The 22,263-nt window shown below is 44.8% G+C and overlaps 2 protein-coding genes across 2 annotated transcripts; one reads left to right on the top strand and one right to left on the bottom strand.

Annotated features, from left to right (window-relative positions):
* Positions 1-185: 185 nt before the first annotated feature.
* Positions 186-21,548, top strand: ITGAE (integrin subunit alpha E). Its single transcript, XM_054208257.1, is given in 24 exon segments — positions 186-229; positions 1,749-1,869; positions 2,406-2,546; positions 3,498-3,594; positions 3,597-3,725; positions 4,137-4,263; positions 4,513-4,518; positions 5,039-5,114; positions 5,116-5,167; positions 5,283-5,370; positions 5,372-5,426; positions 5,972-6,100; positions 7,497-7,564; positions 8,245-8,380; positions 8,664-8,720; positions 8,722-8,762; positions 9,001-9,007; positions 9,073-9,149; positions 10,121-10,198; positions 10,632-10,697; positions 10,773-10,878; positions 18,755-18,926; positions 20,781-20,924; positions 21,352-21,548. Coding segments are annotated over 22 exon segments (1,821 nt in total). The 3' UTR covers positions 18,875-18,926; positions 20,781-20,924; positions 21,352-21,548.
* On the bottom strand, positions 11,446-14,236 carry HASPIN (histone H3 associated protein kinase). Its single transcript, XM_054209318.1, has one exon. The coding sequence runs from the start codon at positions 14,183-14,185 to the stop codon at positions 11,573-11,575; it is 2,613 nt and encodes an 870-aa protein (XP_054065293.1). The 5' UTR covers positions 14,186-14,236; the 3' UTR covers positions 11,446-11,572.
* Positions 21,549-22,263: the final 715 nt, after the last annotated feature.

Genomic DNA, 22,263 nt, shown 5'->3' with positions numbered 1-22,263 from the left:
AACATCACTGTTTCTGACAACAATAACAGACAAAAGGGGAACACCAAGTGCTCTGGGTGTGTGTGAGAGAGGGTGGGGGGGAAACCTCTTGCGTTAAAAATTACTGCGAGGGGCTTCTGAGAGCTGACATCTCTCTTAAATCCCTGCTGTGAGTTCGCTGGAGTCACTCTGCCTGTTTCGATGGGATGTGGCGTGTCCGCGTAGCAAGCACCAAAGGACAAGGTGGACAGTACAAACATAGACCCTCGCGGCTTTTCCAGACAAGTCTATTGTTCAAGGTATACTAAGGTGTTGTGGACAGAATGGAGACACAGCTAAAAATTACCTTTCAGTAACATAAGTTTACCTTTCAGTAGGTCTTTGCATCTGCAGTTCTGTGTATGATACTGACTTCAGCTGGGTTACAAGGTTCAGCCTTTAAGACTAGCACACAGAAACAGGGATCTTCTGTTGTGGTGTCACACATCCAAAAGATCCAGCTCTTAAGCCAGGATTCAGAAAAGCATCGACATTCTTGGTGGATGGATGTCACAAAATCCACAGGGATTTTTAAAAGTTCCTGGGCACTCAAGGCTGTTCCTTCCAACTTGACTGGGCTTTTGGGCATTTAATCAAGGGAGCAGAGATGGTCTGATTGTCCAGCATTGCTCTGCTTATTCCAGTCTGCAAAAAAGCTGAGAAGTTTAAATTAGACACCTAGATGGTCTCCTTCCATCTTCAGTTGTCTAACTATTAACAGCCTGACCCTCTGGTCTTCTGCAAATTCAGGATCAAATGACAACCCGGGTGCAGTTTTGCATAGTTCGTGTTCAGTGCGGTATGACAACGCTGACAGCATTGACCTGAAGGAGGCCACGTCCTGCAGCATCTTACTGGATTTTGAATATTTTCTGTAGCAGGGAGAAAGATTCTGATGAAAACACTCCCTGTCTCCTTATTTTGGAAAAGATATGACTTGTTTTCTCTTACGAGTTATGATGCCGTGTGGTATTACTCTGCTAACACATGCCATTTGGTTTCAGTGTGTAAGAATACTTGCGATGAAGGGCATTTTTGAGAGCTGATAAGGAGAAATGTTTCACTTGTGAGTGTCTGGAGAAGAAATAGCTTGTGAATCAATACTGTTCTTGGCCTGGTGACCAATAAAGCCTTGGTTATTCACCCCAGCACTGTGTAGCCTCCTGAGCCCTGTATGTCCTGACTGTAGCCTTGGCCATAAAGTCTTACCAGGTAACATGAGGTGCTGTGGACTGGTTGTGTCAGCATAATCCTTCTCCCATTACCTCCCCAAAACAGATCTCTTTTTGCTTTCTCTAAAGAGTACAGTGTTTTCTTCACTTCTGTGAAGGGTGATAAACCTTCCAGCTTGCGGACATAATAATTTTTTTTTAAAAAGTGTGTATGTTGGGTAATCACTCAGGAACTGTGACAAATGCTAAAAGTCATCAAGGGTTCGAGCATGTTTTTCAGAGCAATAATTAATTCAATTACCCAACAAGCTACTAAGAGAGGAAAACCTCAGCTTTGCTGGCTTTACTCTCAGAAAAGTTACCTCCTATTTCCTAATCAATATTTTAATGAGATAGTCTGTAATCGAAACCATGGGCCACAACAACTAGACATGGTGCGAACTCTTGTGTCTCGTTGAATATGTAGGTCTGTGTCTCAGACCAAGCTCTGTGGGCTTTTCCCTTCAGGCAGGGAGCGTGGTAGTGGTAACACATACTATTTTTACTTCTTGTGCACAGCGTGGCAGTGGTACACACACAGTACGGACCCTCGTATGTGGCTGGAGCTCCACGGCACGGCATGAGAGGGAAGGTGGTTGTGATTCGGGATGGCCGCTTAAAACCAACCCTGCAAAAACAGGTACTGTGCTTCACTCACCCAGGGGCAGTCGGGCCAGGGGGGGCCAGGGGGGCTGCACACATCTCATTTGCTCAAACAACTGCTGCGTTTTCTTCTCCAGACACACTTACACCCTTACACAAGCATCCTGTTTAGCCAGAGGTGCATTACACAGTCTTTGTGCGCTCCGTAACTCTTTGGGAACATCAGAAGAAATAACGAAATTTGGAAAAAGACTGGGGAAAAATTTAGCTAGATGGGGTGTGCTATATTTATGTTCTGTTCTCATGGTTCATGGGGAAAGAGGTCGCCCACTGTGGTATTCTTTTTCCTCTGTCAAATTGTTGAATAATGATTTTGTTACTGCTAAACTAGTTACAGGATCTGTCCCTGAGGATGGCTGTAATAAAATAAATAATAGGAAACGATCCGCATATAAGTAGATATGTGATGTTTTGTTCTAAAAATTGCCTTACTGCTGCAAAGGACACTAATTCTACAAAGCTATATATAGAGAATTCCAGTGAAAGAGCTGCTTGTCTTCTTCTGGAGCACAGGTTGGATCTTATTTTGGATCTGAGCTCTGCCCACTGGATGTGAACCGTGATGGGGTGACAGACCTTCTCCTTGTTGGAGCTCCATTTTATCGCATTCGAGAGGAAGAAGGAAGGGTTTACGTCTATCGCCTGGAGACAGAGGTAAAAACACTGGTAGCGTAAACACTCCATGTTGGGGATTTTCCAACCATGCCTAAGTAGTGACAAATAAAACATTCCTCCTTTGTGTTCTCACTGAGTGTGCTCTCCCTGTATGGTAGGGGACCGCAGGCTGAAGCCAGCAGTCCTGACTTAGTCATTAGGCTATATAAATATATATAAATATAAAAGAGAAATAACTAAAGAAATAAAACCACACCGTACCAAAGGTATACTCTTGTTGCAGTGTGATAAAATCATGTCTTTTGCCTGTACCTAGACAATTCGTTGGTGCAGAGCTTGCTCTGCCAAGCCGCGTTCTTTGCAATGCCACAATAAATGTCTGCTAAAACTTTGCTTCCTGGGACTTGGAAAAACCGAAATGTTTTGTGGGCCTAGCTACAGGAGCCGCTACACAATATATAGGATATAAGTTAATTGCGTCATTTCAAATGAGAAATGAACTTCAGCAGACCAGGAGAAACCACCAAAGTGCACAGCTAAAATGTGCTCAGGGCGCACACAGGATGGCTGGAAGCAGAAGAAAACAAGAGTCCGGGCATCTGTTAGAATTCAAATAACGTGCACCCTCTTGTGGCTTATGTCTGTAATAGGGTGGAGAAGAAGGGATGGTTTCTGTTGTGAAACAGGCTGGGGATCAACTCAATCTGCTATTGATTTAAGAAGAGACAGTGCTTCGGTGTGTCTGCTTGCGTGGGGCTGTCCGGAGACACTGCTGCAGTGGGAGAAGTTGCGTGCTTTTGATGCAGAACGATCAAGCTTTCGTTCCGAGAGTCAGCTGGTATTTTGAACTTCTTATTATGTTGTTTAAGGCTTTATTGTTCACCTTTAAATATTATCAGTGTGCAGTGAGATCTTTTTCTTTTTTTTTTTTTTTTTAAACGTAAGAGCTTCTCATGCTGCAAATGAATTTCCTTCTTGGATGTTTTTCAGGCTGGTTCATTCACCTTGAAAGGACGCTTAAATATGCAGGTGACCAGTCCTTTGGCAAGGTTTGGGTTTACAGTGGCCAGCATTGGAAACATCAGCGGGCTGGATATGAGGATATTGCAGTTGGACACCCCCCCCCTTGAAGATCAGCTTTCAGACAGCTCCTCTTTGGCAGCATTTACATCTTTAATGCTGATAAAGACAAGATCAAGAGCTCTTTTTCTCAAGTACGTGGCTTGTTGGAAATTGCATCCAGTACACTTTGAGAGGGAAAAGCTTGTGTTTTTGTAGCAGGGGCTGGGAGGAAGGACTTCCACACCTCATTTGCATTGACGGGTGAGAAATTTGCAGATGTCAGATGATTCATGTGACTCCACAGGTGTCTGCAGCAGAGCTGCTCCTTAATTATAATTATTCACCTGTCTGCTTAGGCAAAGGAGCTGGATTTAGGTGCTGCCTATAAAATTGCATGTCCTTTTGCAAGCTGCCCATCCATTACAGGAAGCTAGAAGTCAGTATTTTACATGTCAGGAGTGTTAAAAAATCATCCTCATAGCAGCCTTGTGAAAGGAAGTATGTTTTCCCAAGGACGGGAGAGAGATCCTGTCTTATATTTGTTGATGTTACCCCCTTTTTACAGAGTAAAATCCTCTGAAATTTCTTCAGGACTCCAGTATTTTGGACAATCCATTGACAGTGGCTTTGATTTCACTAGTGATGGTCTCCAAGATATTACAGTAGGATCACTGGAGAATGGGATTGTGCTTCGGTAGGTAATAAGTGCTATTTTTTAGTGTGCTGGGGAAATGCTTCAAAGACAAATATAGAATCTGTGTTCCAAGCACTGTGTAATGATTCTATTTTTAATTCAGCATCAGAGGGACATAAAAAAAATCTTTCCCAGTGCTAGAAATTATTTTAAATGTAAAGCCTTTAGGTCAAGTTGCAAAGGCTTTTGCTTTTGTATGTCTAAAGCCTTGAATAAGATGAGATAGTGAACATGAACGGATTAACGCAGATCTAGGTCTAAGACAACCTTGATGTCTGCAATTCAGCACTGATAATGTAGGTCATTTAGACAAAAACCTAATTTAACCCGTGCCTCATTTTCAATTAGACATTTGGTAGCTGAGTGACCCATGCAGTTCACAAAGGCTAAGATACGGCAGACAGATTTGATTTTGTTCTTGCGTTTTGTATTTGAAAAAAAAAAAGTAGATAAAGAGAGAATTTGAACTGCTAAATAGTGTGTTTATCTAATGGAAAGATAAACACCATGTTTAATTCTGAAACTCTAGCCATATTGGTGTATTTTGGCCGTCTGTTCCTTCAGACTCTTGGGATTTTTTGCGTTCTGAATGTTCCCAAGCAGAAACTGGAACTTCTGTAAATAGGCCAGCCTCGTCCAGGTGAAATACCATGGAAATACTGAGCAGTTCTTATTCTTGCTGTTAGGCTTTCTTAAAACATTTTCCCTGGAATGTTTCAGTTCAAAAATTTATATTTGATTCTGTCCTTATTTGTTCTTCACTGACTGGCTTGAGACCAGTTGTCCACTTTCTCATCAACATGAGATTCAACCCAGAGAGAATCCTAATTTTCCAAAACAACAGCATTGTTAACAGCAAAACTATGTTTCGATACAATCTCAGCTTTACCAGCGTCTCAACAAGGTAATAAACGGGAATTGTGATAAAATTGACATCTACAGTCCTACACTGTCCTCGGAAACTTGGCACTGAGGACAATTTCTGGTACATCTGACAAAGGAGTTTGAAAATCTTGCAGCGCTTTCACAGTTGTACGTTCTCTACACGGTGGATTTAAATGTGAAAATGGCAAAGAGGAGAGTACAGTTTGAAGATCAGAACACCACAGGTGGTCAGCAAGCACGTGTGCTGTGAGCTGCAGCTTCACGCGCTGGAAGGTGACGTTGGTCAGACTTAGTGCAGAAAGAAGGGAGGAGGGGGTGGGATTTTTTAACAGAATCTGCATGACAATGAGTCTTTCTCCAAATGCAAAAGTACTACAGTGGGGTGGGGTTTTCTTGGCATTAGACTGGCTGAGCAGGAGAGGTGTCCTGTACCATTTTGGTTTGTATGGCTATAAATCAAACTCTCACCCTTCTGTGTGAATGTGAAGTATTTCTAATCCTAGAATTGTAGGAGACACGTGAAGGTCTACAGGATTAAAGTAAAAATAAGGAAACTGTTTTTCACAAGGCATAGCTGATTCACTGAACACGTTATCCACGGGATGTCATGGGAGCCAAGTGTATAAAATGATCCAAAAACCCATTTGACACGTTTATGGTCCACTGGTGGCTATTAAACACGGTGGCCCAAAGAAAACATCTGAGCCAGAAGGTTCCTAAATATGCCAGATGATCAAAGCTGGAACGGAGATGACATGTGAGAAGACTTTTGCATTTTAATGCCCAGGCATTTTCTCAACTTCTTGTTCTTCCTTTCTTGTAGCCCTGTGACTTTGGCTGTTTTTCCAGTGTTTTCCTGAGAGCTAAACACGAGATCTGTAAGAAAAATGATACCGTGGAGTTTGCTGTTCCTGTGCTGCATAGATACCAGCCATCAGAAATGCATTTTCAGGTAATAAACCAAAACACTAATGAAGAACTTTCTTTCCAGGATGCAAAGCTTTTACTATTAAAAATAAAAAATGTGGGTTTTCTTAGCCTTTGCATGTCGCCTTCTGCCCTCTGCTCCCTTTCCACTGATCAGTACTATATTCTGGGTAGACTTTGGGCCCAGGTTTTCCCCAAACAGATCCTCACATCTTGTTAAGAGAATCTCATCTCTAAGGTTCTAAACTCAGATCTGCTAAAAACTTGCTTTACTTCTGACCACGACATTTCTCCTGTGCCTCTGTATAAAATGAGATTAGATGCTACCTGTGAAGAAGGCAGATGGTTTGTGTGTTTTGTGAAGTACTCTCCAGATATTGAGCTCTTCATTGGAACTTATATTAAGACCTAATATTTCAATGGTGTATTTGGTAGTAACAACTATACAATTTTCTAATGAAGGAATTTTAAAAATAATTAAAATTATGTATATATTTTTTAGTTTTAGTTGTTTGTTTCAAATGGATTATTTGGGAGGCCGCAAACTTCCGATAAATTTAAAGGTGTAAGCTTTGATATCTTTTCTTCTTTCTTGCAGTTTAGTAGCAGGATTCCTGCAAGCAAATCTAACTCTTTTTCACAGTTAGTCTGAAATCCAAATCACAGCTTCTGAAAAAAAATCCATAAAGCTCTGTAAAGAAGCAGCTTTTTGCTACTTAATAGGAGTCTTTACCACAATTCAATATTTATTTAACTGCCCATAATTCATAGGGCAGAGAAGTCAGGACAACATTTAGCACTGAGCAGTAATGAACACCAATTACTGTAGTCGCAGTACTCTTAGGGATTATGATGTTGATGGTACATTTATTTCCCAAGAATAATTCATGAGATTCTTGAGTGTTGGTCAGCATTGCTTAGTACTTATGCACCCAACATCTTAATTACTAATTATCATTGAACTTCTGAAGAAACATCAGCCAGACAGTAGATTTTTATTGGTGAATAAAACTATTGCTAAAGAAAGTAACCTCATCTCTACAAAACAGCGTGCCTATAAGCTGGCACAGCATATGAACTTCTTTATTCAAGAAAAACATATTATCTCTGGAAAATAATATTATTGCCATGTGGCAATCCATGGGTAAACAACTGGCATTTCTTTAACAAAACCTTGTCCCCAGTGGAGACTTTTCATGTTATTGCTAATAGACCTTCTCCTGGAAGTTGAATTACAAAACATCATACATTTAGGACTGACTTATCACTAGAGGGTCTTTTATTTCCAATTTCTCCTTAATTGAGGTCATAGGAATTTTGGTGTTCAGAGAATGTATGTGTATATGTAAAGATATTCTGAATTTGCTACCTTAGAAAAATAAGGACTATTAAAATCTAACTTGATCTGTGTTTGTTTTCAGTGGCCTTACACGAAGGACAACAACAAGACCATCTATGCTGCTCATTTAACTTCGACAAGTCAGATTCAGTGAGTCATAGTACTTGTATTAGCGAGATTTTGCATTTAGCATTCATATAAAATGTCATCTTTGTGCGTAAGATGCTTTCTTCAGATTCCCAGACAAGATCTGTTGTCCCTTTGTTTACATTACTTTCCACACAATTCGTCCTTTCCGTAACAGCACATTCACACAACGCTGTAACTGTGTGCTTCCGTGGGCGTTGCTGGGCTATTCTAGGAAATCTGAGAGGAAAGACCAAGGTTTAAACAACCATAGTCATCCTAAAATCACAATTCTGGCATTTAATTGTGAACATGTGGTTCTGTTTTGGGCTGGTGCACAGCATAGCGCTACAGCAAGAGCTGCTCAGGCCCCGTGGCCTTTGACAAACTGGTAGGCATCATGTCAGTGTAAAACTTTACCCTGGAGATTCACTGAAAAGCGGAACAATGTTTAAAGTCTACCTTGATGTAAAACAGAAATGATTAAATGTTGCATAAAGTTTGGAGATGACTGCCTTCGATATTAAGAAGGAAGCATTTTCCTACACACCCTGAAGAATATTGAATAATTAATTGGGCTATTGCATTATCCTGTATGTGAAATCATTTGGAGGGAGTAATTACCAGAACCAGGATGCTTCAGGCCTCTTATTCAATAACAACCCTTAGAAATTAGATGTCACCCATCTCATTTTTCTGTCTAGAAAGGAATGAGTGGTGGGCCACGCTACAGGAGTGACCATGAATGTCTCACTAACAAACAGGGGAGATAACTCGTACAAGACAACTATGGTCTTGAACTATCCTGAAAGCCTACTTTTTAAGAAGGTGACTGTTGAGGTAAGATCATAGAACAACTCTTCAGCTGGCAGCAGGCTGCCGAAAGAAAAACCAACGCAGACTGCTATTCATTTACTACCTAAATAAATCTTGAAGGAACAGGGAAGGAGCATTTCAGTTGTTAGGACTAGAGCCTAAGTACTGGATTTATCTGATTTAAGGTTCCCAAGCTTTTATGGGGCTATTTGTACCTAATTCGTTTTATGGGAGCAGACACGGACTGAGTTTAATTTCCCAGTCTGTTTTTATTCAACATTAAAGAGCATTCCTATTCTGTTGGCAGCCATCCTCTCCTCCTGTTGACTGTGGACAACCAATACCATTAACTTCTGTAGTCTTACCCTTGTAACTGCAGAGTTTGGCATCCAGTATTCAAGACGACGTAGAGATTGTTATTTCACTTTTCCCCCTACCTCTAAATGATACTTGGAGCAGCTGCTCTTGCATCCTCTATCTCTATAATTAGGCCAGAGCCTCTATTCCTTCAAATTCGGCTTACAGCTGGTGTGCATTTTCTGAAGGCAAGAGATAATTTTTATATTCCTGCACTTTACTTCATGTCTAATTTTTCCAGAATTGAACAATGAGCAGAAGATACATTAGCCATCATGTTTTAACAGTACCCTAGTGAGCTAAAGAGTATTTGCAGGGTAATTGATATTTTGTTATGTCTTTCTCTTCCCTCATAATAGGCAAAATTTTCAGTGATTTGGCAATTAGGTGAAAGCATATGCCAAAATAAGTCTGCAATCACCGTGAATATCACCAAGTGAGTATAGCTGTTTTCACCACAAAATAGACTGAGCTAGGAAGGAAACCAGAATCCCTACTCAGTGTCCACACTATTTACCAGTCACTGGATACAGAACTGTCACTGGATGCAGCTACACTTGTCCTGTTCAACCTCCTATAGCACTTGGATCCATGTGAAAAATCTTTCCTTCCCTTATGATAATTTTAGCTTTGCTCATATTTCATTATTTTGGTAAAAGGTAGAGCATCCTTTGAGGTCCTAATTTAAATGTAGTACTTATTTAAAAGCTTGCGTTTCTGAAATGGCGAACTGGGTTCTGACATCCTCCTTCCTTAGCAAAGGGGATAGATGAGTAAAATATCTCATCCAGCTCTGGTCCAAGTACAGTTTTCCTTCAAAATGGTTGGCATGAGACCATATGTTCAGGGTGTTTTTCCTGTTTAGGGGCTTTCTACTGAAGTTAGTATTCAGATTCCTTTCTTCTCGCATTCCTCCCATTGACATTTACGGCGAGTGTCTAGTACACAGTGTTTTTCAAACAGAGAGCATCTTTAAGAAGGAAATGAGACCTCATCTCTGGCAGATGAGGTCTTCATTGCAATGCTTCACTGCATTACGCTTCATTGCAAGCACAGTTTACAGCAAAGGTTTCTATATTGATTTAGTGTCCGGTTTTGTGAGGGGTAGAAGCTTTAAATTTTGATTAATGAATGCAATACTACATATGCACAAATTAGCATTGGTTTGTGGGGAAACATTTCAAGGCAATGGCAGCTGTCAAAATCTGTAGTAATAAAGGGCTACCCCAACACTACTGTACCGTGTCATCAAGTGGGCTGGCACCTCACCTTTCCTTAATTACTGCCACTCTGTTCCCATCCCTCTTGTACAGCCGATATTAGCAGTTCTCAAACTGTAGAAATAAAGGACTAAGGCAGGCAGATAATAACCTTGATTCATCCATCCTGCTTTTTTTTTTTTCAAGGCATAAATGAAAATAGCACCATTCTGGCTGAAGAACATGTCCTTGATGTCAGATATGCATTCGCCGCAGTCCTTACCAAGTGAGTTTTAAGAATATTCAATTATATTGCATTACTTTAGTCAATTAGAGGAAAAAAGATCAAGAGGATGCCTGGTAAAATTCCAATACAATTTCCATCTTAATAATTTCAGGCTCTGCAGATTGTCAAGTCATTTTCTGTGGTACTAGGCAGCAAGAGAGTCTGAAAGACAGAACAATAAAATCATATCATAGGGCCTCTAACTGCTTAGCTCATAAAAAGTAGACTTCAAGATAGGTTCACAGATGCATCTAATTGATAGACTGCATATATACACACATATATAGAGAGACTGCATAGACAGCATTCCAGTTCTAACAAATCTGATGATGCTACCTCTTAATTACTTAATGCATCTGCGTCATTGGATATACTAATTTTTAATAATAACCTAATTCACTTTTAACGTAGTTTGATTTATCGTTCTCTTTAGACCAGTTTCTTTAATGTACATGAATGTTAGCGAAGGACTTTTGAAAACAGAGAATTCAAATCTCATGTAAGCATAGCTTCAAATTCAGGTCACCCGATCCGTCTGCAATCAGGACTGATGCATGTGCCTTTTCTTCTGTAGATAAATGGAGACTCGCTTTGACGCTACCATCAAGTTACAGATTTGGGTTCCTATCGGTACACAAGGTTGCAACAGAACGGTGGTCAAAAATGCATCAGGAACACAGGTACTTTTTCTTATTTTTTTTCCTAATCCAATACCTCTTCACTGGTCCTTACAGAGGAAAAAAAAAAGCATATTATTGCAGATTAGAGCGTTTTTAAAGCCCACACTGCAGAAACATTACATATTGACATTTTGTAGCATCATTCCAGGTAAAAAATTTGCCAAACTGAACAAGAGTTCATTTTTAAAAGTAAGTCAAAAGATGTTTTTTTCCCCTGCTCTCTGTCGCCAACTGGGCTAAGTATATTTACCTTTGTCCTCACTGACCAGATTTTTTTCTTTTTTTTCTTTAAAGACAATATAGTAAGGAAAAAACTCTTAATAATCTAAGACTAAAATGGTAAGAAAACTTCTGTGGAATTTGAAACATTACTTGAACACAAAAGCATCCTTTTCCTCCCCTTCTCAAACGTCAATTCTGTTCTCTCCCTGCCCATCACCCCTCAAAAAAAGTACATATGTAAACATCTTAAAAGCAGAAGACTCTGGGGGTTTGGGTGTTTTGGGTTTTTGTTTGTTTGTTTGTTTTTGGTTTTTTTTAGACATTTTTGATAACATATACATATTATACACATTGGTAACCGATCATAACATTTCTTCATTGTGCCGACATTTAAAAAGGTCATACATAAAAAAGAGCAAAGGGGAAAGGCAGTATCAGTGACTTAGTCCTTGGCAACATCACAGTCCCGCGCTCACTGGAAGAGGCTGCTGTTCTGTAAAACGTCATTGGCGGACTCAAAGCTCAGGACTTCTTTGTGGAACTTAATGAGCTGCTTCTTTATTTTCCTCATGGAAGCAGTTGATTCCTTTTTCTTGTAGCCCATGTGTTTCAAAAATTTATCTGACAAGTAGTGCAGCCAGAGGACGTTGCTGTGTGGGTGATAGTCCGTCCAGCTGTTGGCGTTCTCCGCTTTCATTTGCCTGTAGATATCAAACTGGTAGTCCCCCGTGCCTTGAAAGAGTTCTTCATCAGTGGAAAGGTCACAAAACACAGTTAACTCGTCCTTCTCCAGCCGCGACAAGGTGTAATCTATGATGTTGACATGAATCCCTGCTGTGGGGATTGTGTGCTTTGTCCCATTCAACACATAAGTAAGCTCCTTTTCATCCGTTTTCTTTACCAGCACGTTCCCCCAGTGCAAGTCTCTGTGCTCGAAGTGCAGTTCCTGCTCTGCCACAGCCAGGGAAGCAGTGACCTGGTGCAAAACGCTTTTTGCTGATGCCACCGAACTGAACCTGTTTCTCATATTCTCCAAGTCACTGCCTCCAAATTCAAACTCCAGAACAATGAAGAGCTGTTCGTCCCCAAAAAGGTCTGGCCGATCATTTTCTGATCCCGTTACTTTGTGGTATTTGTCCCAGGCTTCCAGGAGATACTCAGGGTAGGCCCCTTGGACACAGTGCACAGAGTACAAGCTGATGAACCCAACAGTCCTATTCACAGACTCTTCCGACAGAAGACTGAGTTCTTTCGAAATTATGATCTCAGGCAGAATCTCTCCAAAGCTCTTTTGAGCTTCACCATTTACTCTTTCAGTCCCCTCAATGGGAATTATTTTTAAGGCCACAGGTCCTCTCTCACTGTCGATCTGGAAGACCTCTCCAAAGACCCCTTCTCCAATTTTCTTGCAATCTTTCATCTTATCCAAAGGAATGCATTCCTCAAAAGTAATAGGCCTCTCTTGCTGGCATTCCCCAAACACCTTCTCTGCGTCTGTAAGCATTAGCTCCAGGACAGAACAGGAATTGCTGGGAGCCAACAGTACCATGGAGGAAGCAGACCAAGTGCTGCACTGCGCCATACCACCAGATTGGGTCAACTGGTGCCCTGAAAGCTGGAATTTCATAGAAGGGGTACAAAGGATGCTGTTGTAGAAACTCTCTTCCATGGTAACTTTCTTCTTCTTATGGAATGACAAAGATGCTCGAACTCTCCCCCAGGAATGGGAGCTATTGGGGAATGAACAGCCATTGTTTCTTACATCTACAGGCATCTCCAACACACCCTTCTTCATTCCTTTTTGCCTCACCTGTGGTCTGAAAAATGAGTTATTAGGCTGCTGCTGTCTCTTATTTCTGTGCCTTTTTGGACGGAGCCTTGTTTGCGTCCCCCACCGGCTGGCACTGAAGCCACTGATGCAAGCTTTTCTACAGGTACTTCCCTCTCCAGAAGTGACGTGGGTACTTTTATGTTTATTCTCCGAGATGCCTTGAAGGCCCAAAGGAGATACTGGCTGCTGGCAGGCAGGCTGAATATCTGCCTTTTTGTTGCGTTTCGTGCTTGTCAGCCACATTGGCACTTCTTGAGGGTCCAAGACTACCACTGGCGTAAGCTGGTACTTCTTGGCTTTGCCTCTCTGACAACACAACCTTCCTTTTGTTGAATCTCTCCTTAGATCATCACGTGGTTCATCAGAACTGGCACCATCGTAGGGTGCAGAGTGCCATGGCTCGCTGTCACCGGCCGGCAGCGCCGCCTGAGGAGGGGACGTGGCTTTCTGTGGGGACAGGGGAGCTTGTGCCCAGGAGGGTCCCCACACCAGTGCCCTCGAAACCCTGCCGGACTTTTCCAACCCCGTGCCCGGCTGGCCGCTCCTTCCCGTGCCTTTGGGACGGGACCCTGCAGCTGCCCCTTCCCTGGCGCTGCTGTCAGCCCCCGGCGATGGCGGGCGCCGCTCCGCGCCCCCCTGAGGCGACTCCGGCGAGCTCGGGACACTGCGGGAGGAGGCGGCCGGCTGCCTGCGCGGCGGGGAGTAGAGCTCCAGGCTGCCGCCCAGCCCCGAGCCGCTCTCCACGCTGGTGTTGAACAGGACGAGGGAGCTGAGCTCGGCCGGCGGGGCCCGGCGGCGGGGCCGGCGGCGGCGGGCGCTGCCGGGGGGCGGCCATTGCGGGGTGCTGCACAGCAGGGGCCGCTGCGCACCGAGGAGGCGGCGGCGGGCGGGGGACGGGGAGGAGGAGGAGGCGGCGGGGGCCGCCGAATCCGGCGGACGGTTCTCCTTCCCCGCGGCGCCGCCGCCGCGGCGGGTCCGCAGGCGCCAGGGCCGGGCGGGCCGCTTACCCTGGGGCTGCCGGGAGCGCTTGCCGGGCGGCGAGAAGTCGGGGTCTTCCGAGTGGACGGAGAGTCCGCTGGAGCCGGTCGAGAGGCCGCTGGAACCGGCCGAGAGGCCGCTGGAGCCGGCCGAGGTGGAGCTGAAGAACCGCTTGCGATCCTGAGGGGGCGAAATCCATCGGTCGGGCGGTGGCAGCCGGCGGAGCTGCCCGCCGCGCCGGGAGTAGGTGCGGAGCAGGCGCGGCGGGAACGGCATGGCGGCGGCCCGGCCTGACAGCGACAGCCCGCCCGCCCGCCGCCGTTTCAAACGGGCTCTCGCGAGAGTGGGGCGGGGGGGGGGGGGGGGGGGGGACGAGAGGACGACGCGTCCCCGCCCCGCACGGGAGGGGGCGTGACCCGCCGACAGGCTCCGTCCCCCGGCGGCCAGGCCCCGCCCCCTGGCCCGCCTGGCTCCGCCCCCCGACCGTCCAGGCCCCGCCCCCGGCTCCGCCAGGCCACGCCCCCGAGCGGTTTTCGCGCGCGTTCCCGCCCCGCGGAGGTTCCGTTCCCGGTGGCGGCGAGTGCGAGGTGGGCTGTGAGCCGGTGCCGGGTCCCCCGGAGCGTTCCGGCGGCACAGAGGCAGAGGCGAGCCGTGCCTCTGTAGGGACGAGCCCCCGGAGCCGCGGACACCCGTGGCAGCCGGGGACTGAGCCGCTGCGCTGCGTTCGAAGGCGTTTGGGATGTGCGTTATCGGTGCGTGCGCACCGCTCCGCCCGCTCTAACGGGCACAGTGTCACCATGACAGCAGAATCGTCCTTAAGAACCTCACACTGAGCGTACATAGAGGACTCTGCTGCCTTTGCTAAAACCTGTGACCGGCCAGAGGTCCAGGGTGAGGTTCCTTCTGCGTCGCAGTGGAGACGTTGCTGCTGCACACATGATGCTATTTTCTGACCCCGCAGAGCCAGACCGATGTTTTATTCGTGGCAGTGTCTCCTGGGAGGCACTCAGCACTTAGAAGAGATGCTGCGATCGTCGTGCTTCCTTCCGAAATTGCCCTTTGTGAAATGACTCTGAATTTGTCATCAGCAATAGTTACGCAGAAGGTTATACGCACCAGACGCAGCCTGGTGGCAGCACTGGACAGGGTGGTTCTTGCAGTCTGAACGAGGATTTGCTGTTGCAACACGTTTTTCTGAAAAGACTGAAAAGCAGCTGATATTTTGTTCCTTTTATTTCTTCCTCCATGGTTCTTAAAGAGCATAACTGCTCTGCTTCGAAGGTGAAAAATCACCTTCAACAGAGAACTCTATCTGGGCCTGAAAGAAGAGAATCATAACGCTGAGGTGTCAGAGCATCACGTAGGGATCTTGGTCCTTCTCTTGGGGCAGGAACAAGTGAGAAATCCAGATGTTTTTGCTGACTCTAGAGAACCGATCAAGTTCCCACGGTTAAATTCTCGACCTTTTGAAGCAAACATCTGTTCTGACATTTAATTTAGTGAAATCAGGTTTTTGACTGTAGCACAAAACCAGAGGGAGGATATTTGCTAGTGCGTATCATAAAAGTTTTTAGGGCTCTGTATTGTACTCTGTGTATCTGACACTTGAGGCTATCACGGAGGCCTCAGGGATTTCAACATGAATATTCCTTCTCCTTCCCTAGTGAAGACATGCTCTTTAATCTGAAAGATCATCACTGGTCACTACTGTAATCACTGTAAACTTGTAAAGAAGACTCAGTAAATTTAACCCCCTTGAGGAGGCTTGCAATGAAAAAAAAACCATATTTTGTTGCAAAGTACGTGTATAGGTAGGTTGATGGTACATCCAGCGTAGTTTAAAGGTTAGCTCAAGCTGTGTAGTGCTCTCGGTTAAAAGCTAGCCAACAAAAAATAACTGGGCTGCAGTATATGCTAAGCTGGCCTGGATTCTGTCCCACATTACTCTCGTCTTCCTGAAAAAGGGAGTTTTTGATTCCTTGCCTGTTGTAGGAAGCTGTGTGGGTGGACTTCTCTTGCTGGCGTTCATTATTCTGCCCCTCTGAAAAGTGGGTAGCATTAATGCACACACAACAAAACAGAAATCTTTTTGTTAGATGTTTTAACATTTTTTTAACATATCCCTAAGTATGAAAGTGATATTTTCAAATGTGCACTGAAGTACGTCTGCCTCTTCCTGTTGTAATACCCCAGTCTTACGTTTTGAGCTATTGTGAGCGCTGCAGTATAACCTCTCGAGCCCTGTTTTAAGGTGCTTTGCAGAGCATTTGAACGTTATAAAGTGTCTGTAGATGTTCTGAAGAGTTTTGAACGACGTAGGCCTTCAGGCTCTGCCAGAAGCCGTACCTGGGCTGCCTGCTGCTTTCACTCATTCACTTCTTGTAACCCTGAAAAGGAAAACCTCGACATTTTGATTTTAAATTGTTTTAAGAAAAAGCAAAAATGAATGCACACACAAAGACTTAACAAGTTCTTTTAATTTTTTCCCCAGTGTGGCTTTTTCAAAAGAAACTATAAAACCATGATGGAGCAAGAAGATACCTCCTGAAGACTAAGCTGGCCAAAGCAGAAAGCTCTGTGTTCTTTCACTGGCTTTTTGGAAAAACGAGAGAGTCTCTCTTTGGCAGAGTCAAAGTCTGGCTAAGTGCAAAACCAGTTCATATTCCCTGGTAGAGCTATGGCTCCCTCCGGATCTTGGGACTCTCCCAAATCGCTGTTTTGACCACAGGGGCCCAGCTCTTTTGGGCAATCCAGTTGCCTGCTTGTTTAATTTCAACTGACTATTTATCATAAAGGAACTGCCCGGTATTGACAAACTAGACTCCCCATGAGAAATTTTGCTTTAATGTAGATATGCTAGGAAAATTTCATTGTGGACCCTGTTAGATTTATGTATTGGATTGCAGTCTTAGTTGCTGGGATGCTGAGTGGTTCTTAAACTGATTTTAGTGCTCTTCAGAAGAGATGGAAATTGAAACGGATTAGGGGAAGCTTCCCATCCTGCTACTGCTAATGAAAATAGAGGGACAAGCATTTTGCACATTTGTATAAATATCCAAATTTGTGCATTTTGATACAGTAAAGTATGTCCCTTAATGTCTCTGGTTCTTGGAATCAGAAGTGTGTGTACGTGGCCATCAGTTTTTTGTACCTCACAATCTTACTTCTGATTTCCCATTTTTCAGTTGGTTTCAAATCCTGATTTGGTCACAAATGAAAACTTGTCTGATGGGCCCCATTTCCAGTTCAGACAGACTCCTCCTGTACCAGGAGAGATTTCCCCAGATCAGCCTGTTCACCACCCCTGAACCTCGGGCAGAGCCGAGCAGGGAGCTGCAGCGTTGCCATCCGCCCTGCTGCATGTGTGACAGAAAGTAGGGTGAACCGTGAGCTATCTCAGTTTATCAGTATCATATAGGTTATCAGTAATTGCAGTTTACAGGGTTTGGGGAAAGAAGGTGCACATCCAAACCCCGTGGCTGGCTTTAGCCACTACCAGGTGTTTTCTTGCCTGAGCAATGAAATGGTCTCAGGCCCCCTCAGGTGTTTGCTCTTTCCAAAGGACAAATAACAGACATCTGGTACAATTCCTCTCTGTGGCTTTCTCTGTCCCTAATTGTGTAGTTGTTTTATTTCTGTCATGTTTGGCTAACCATAAACCCCACAAATCTAATGTGTGTTTACACACAGCACTAGATTAAACAAAGTTTTTTTCAGTCAGACCTTCAGAAGGCAAAACAGTTTCCGTCTCCTTTGGCTTAACCAATATTGCCTGATGGAAAACTAAAGTGAACAAGCAAATTCTGGCCTTCATTGAAGTTTCCTTGTAAAATTCCTGTCTAGTGCCCAGGTAGTGCTATTAATACATCTCTTCAAGGCTATTACGGGGATCACCTTCCTGATGGGATGGGCACCCTGCAGGCTGTGCCAGCCTGGCTATGGCCTACCTCTAAATTTGGCTGCCAAACAGCCAGAAGTTAAAGGTGCTAAGCACACAGGCCTGCCTGCTTAGGATAAAAGCACGATGTACCACTGCAAGATGTTGTAAGGGGTACCAAGCAAGACCCTTGCGTGACTTTCAACAGTACAAGCGAGAGAGGTGCAGAGATCTCGCGCTGGCATCCAGCTTAGTCAGCAGCTGCAGCCGTTCTTCCGGCTTGAATTTCTTTCTCTCTCCTCCCTGGCTGATTGTAGAGTTCCTTGGAGCTGCATACAGAGAGTGAGTCACTCCGAGTCGGCTTACAGGTGCCAGGGACTGAGGAAATGAGACTCCTCGGTGAGAGCTCAGGAAGGAAATTATTACCTGACCCAAAGAACCACCTGTGTCAGGGGGTTTGTCAGAACAGCTCTGTACAATTTGGAAAGGAAGGTGCTTTGCCTGGTCTGAATGGCTGTATTGTCACCTCCCTTTTTAATTGCATCTTCTTTGAAAATAAATTCTTGGAAGAGAAGCCTGACTGTGCATTGCACTTGCTGGCTGAAGGTGGTTTGAGCAGCACTTTGTGCGTCTCTGGGGCTGCTCTCTGTCACTCAGCCTGGATTTTGGCAGAGCTGGTACAAAAATGTTCTTTGCATGTCCTTGTGTGGAAGGATCTTTATGAGGAATTAAGTGCATGGAAAGCAGAATATGCCGGGCTGAGAGAGAGAATCCCTGTGAAGAGCTTCAGGCAAGAGAGCTGCTCCTCTGGAGCTGCTGTGCATAGTAGTGACTGAGGTGGTGGCATTATAAGGAAGACAATTTTTCAAAGGTTCCTGTTTTATTCGCTTATTTATTTTTAAGTTTCAGAGCATGCTGGCTTTTCTTTGGAGAGGAAAATATGTTGTCTGCTTTTTCCGCTGCTCTAGAGAGGTCTTCCACTGAGTGACACGTGGTGTGGACAACTGTCCGTGAAAGGACTGTCGTATACCAGCAGTTGTGGTCTTGCTGCCCGTCCTCCCTCCCAGACCTTCTCCGTGTCACATTGAAGTCCTACCTGTTCTGATGCACCTGGAGATCTCTACAGTCAGATCGTACTTGGTAAGTCTGGGCACAGAGAAGCTGCTTGTAGTTTTTTGATTACTTTCTTAAGCGAAGGAGTGTTAATTGTAGAACCTGTGCTAAGAATAAGGAGTTGCAAAGGTAGATTTCTCAAGGCTAAACAAACCCAGATCTTTCACCCAATCTTGTTATTCTCCCTCTTTCTTTCCTTTTTTTTTCCTAGTTTCTTCTCTGAATTAAGTTTCTCTCATTACTTGGATCCCTTTTGTTGTCCCTTATGGCTCCCAAGGAGGTCAGTTCTTGCAGTGAGTAATGCTATTTTCCTTTTTAGATGTTTTTTCTTAAATGCATTACAGAGTTCTGTGACTTGTAATTTCCGATGAGTGCCATCCGACCATTTAATTCTTTGCAATTGCTATAGTAGATGCCAAACACATTTGCAGTAATTGGATGGCACTTAAGGGATTAGCCAAGACTGCCAAGACTCACAGGCATCCAAACCACAGCTGGGGTTTTGTGCTGTTTCCATGGGAGCCTTACTGTGTCTGCTTCTAAATTTATTTGCAATCTGCATTTTGAATAAAATCCCCTGTGCAAAAGCCTTGTCAACATTGGTGGCCTTGCTGTGTGGTCCTGACTCTGGTGCGCTCTGGCAGTGGCGCAGTTATGCCATCTCCCTGGATGGGAGAAGATTTGCAAGTGACTCCTTCAGAGTCACTGAACATGTGACCCCAGCCAGGCTAAGGTGTTTGGGGTCCAGGTGTCACGGGCAGGGAAGCTGCTGCAGATGTCCTAGAGGTCTCTGAGCTGTCGGGGTCGTTCGTGATCTTCATCTTCGTGCATCACGCAAAGGTGTCGGAGGACTGCAGATCCACAGCTTCCTGGGGGAGGGAGAGTCTTTCTGCTCTTGAGTAGGAAGTACAGACTAGTATGGATTAGGTCCTAAACCCTTTTCCGTTCAGGTGAGTTCTCCTAACACTGCTCATTAGGCTGGAAGGACTTGTTATTCTACCTTTGCCCTGCTCTGCTGGGGAGAGGCAGCTCTCAATGCTGCTGGTGGCCCAGGAGAGCAAGAACAGAAGCTTGTTCTATACTGATGCTGATCACCCATCCCCATCCTCTGACTTAACTCCAAGTCCTGGCTTGTCTCTGAATCATTCCAGGTTTGGATATTACCTCCTTGTATTGGCCTGATGGATTTTGGCTATTTTTGCGGTGATCTGGCCAAGGAGCAGGAGGTGCGAAGGTGGGCGGTGACTGACAAGAGCTGATGTATCTGAGATAGTTTTTTAATTGTATCCTTGAAGGGGAGGACAGGATGCATTTTGCAATGCTATTTTAATCAGGGGTGATACCAGCTGCTTATGTCTTTCTCATATGCCAGGAAGATTCTCAAGCCTTGGGTTATAATTCCGTCGGCGTGTTTGGAAGCTGACAGGCTCACATCTTGAGCCATGGGAGTGTGGTGCCTCGTGGTGAGCAGCAGAAAGTGAGGTGAAAGTCCGCTGCTCAGGAAAGCTTATCTGGAAAAGGACATAAATAGTTCTTCATTATTAAGTGCAGGGTGCTGACGCAAGAGCATCAGATAGGAGCCATGAAGTGCTTTGCTGGGCTTGAGAGCCTGGTGGGGCAGCTTTATTTGGAGGCTAATTGGATTGCAGCTCAAAAGAGAAATTTCCTGTCTCTTATAATAAGAGGGTGAATGAGCTGGAATGGAGCTGGGCTGCTGCGAGCAGGTTGCTCTGAGTCTCTGCCAGCTTGGCTAAACCGGCTCCAGAACGTCTGTGCGGCAGAGCTGGGACACACCAACACACAACTGGCTTCCAGAGCCAAGGCACGGTCAGGTGCCAGGCTGAGGGTGGTGCTCACGAAACCTTTTCCTCTGGGGGTCAGGTCTCTTTTTCCACGGCTGGAAAGAGCTTCCCGTTGGTAATTCCAGGGAGGAAAGGGTGGAGGCCTCAGCGTGGATGTTGCAGCTGTTTGTGCGCTGAAGGTGAAGGAGGGGGATGAAGGTATCTCCTCAGCACTCGCCGCAAGGTAAGCTCTGATAGAGCTGTCAAGCCAGGACCAGTTTCATATCCCTCCAGGTCAGGATTGATACGTGTTAGCAAAGAAGTAAAAAACTGATCTGTCAGGTATATTCAAGAGCAGGGTTTCACCTTTAAGTCAGTGGTTAACGTGAATACACGTTTTATTAAAACTGTTCAGCTTTCAGGCCTTTGGTTTAACATTCTCCTCTTACTCCCCAGCGACGCTTTCATGGGCTGACTTTAGAAGGTGAAACCACTGCAATACAGCACTGCGCAATGCTGCTGTTCCAGCTATCACTGCACTTAACCTAATGATGTCTTCTGTGCATTTTCATTTAATTTCTGTTACCTGATTCAGTGCCAGCTCTCTCACAGAACAGGGCATGATGGATTAGTTTCATTAGATGTGCGATATTTGTTTTCCCTCTCTTTAGCCTTTTGGGTTAGGGGAGAGGCGTGGATAAACGCTCCAGCTGATGATAACGAGACCTCCTGTACGCTGTACAGGAGATTGAAGACTGGGGGAAGCAACCTGTAACACATTCAGAGGCTGAAAATGGCTCTCCTGGAAATGATGAGCTGGATCAAAGAGAGAATATATTCTGGAACTTCAGCACACTTCCATTTCTCACTCCTACAGACAGGTATGGGTGCTTCTGTGGATAATGACAGAAAGGCTCTTTCCGCAGGTTCCCTTTCTAGGCAAAAAAAAAAATTCAGAATGTTTTTCTAATAGCTTCTGAAAGAAAGATTTCCTTTTCCATTGCATCTGGGTGTGCAGTAGTGCTAGTTAGGAGGAGAAAAGGCTGATTTTTGTCAATTTTTCATTGTCAAGTGGCAGCCTGCTTCTTATTTACACTGCAGAGTCACAATGAGGATTAAAACAGAAGCTGAATGGAGCATTTTTCTCTGCAGGCTGCTCACACGTTTCTTTGTTCTTGCGGCCAAACCCATCAGCTTCAGAAAGCAGCTTATGTTTGATGTTACTTATTTCCATGTGCATGAGCTGTGGTTTAAAAGCAACTTCAACCTGTTCAACTCTTCCGCTCATTATTTTTTTTTAGGTGTTGACCTACAAGTATGATACTATGAGAAAAAACCACTAATGGAGAGTGCTGACCTCTGCCTTTTCCACTGTTCGTTTCCTTGCCAAAATAGTTTATCTCCTATTTACATCCTCTGCTCCTCATCTCCTTTCTATTTCAGTAACTGGTCTGGCGCCTGTTTCTGAAGGATGATGCATCTGCATCACTCAGGCATTTGCTGCAGGAGCGTTTCCAGTGCTTCAGAGATGTCTCGGCATCTGATGAGTCAGCCGGCCTGCGGGTGGGAGCCCGTGTTTTCTC

The sequence above is a fragment of the Rissa tridactyla genome, chromosome 7, assembly GCF_028500815.1.
Source record: "Rissa tridactyla isolate bRisTri1 chromosome 7, bRisTri1.patW.cur.20221130, whole genome shotgun sequence".
NCBI classification, from domain to species: Eukaryota; Metazoa; Chordata; class Aves; order Charadriiformes; family Laridae; genus Rissa; species Rissa tridactyla.
This window is presented reverse-complemented; position numbering and strand designations above follow the sequence as displayed.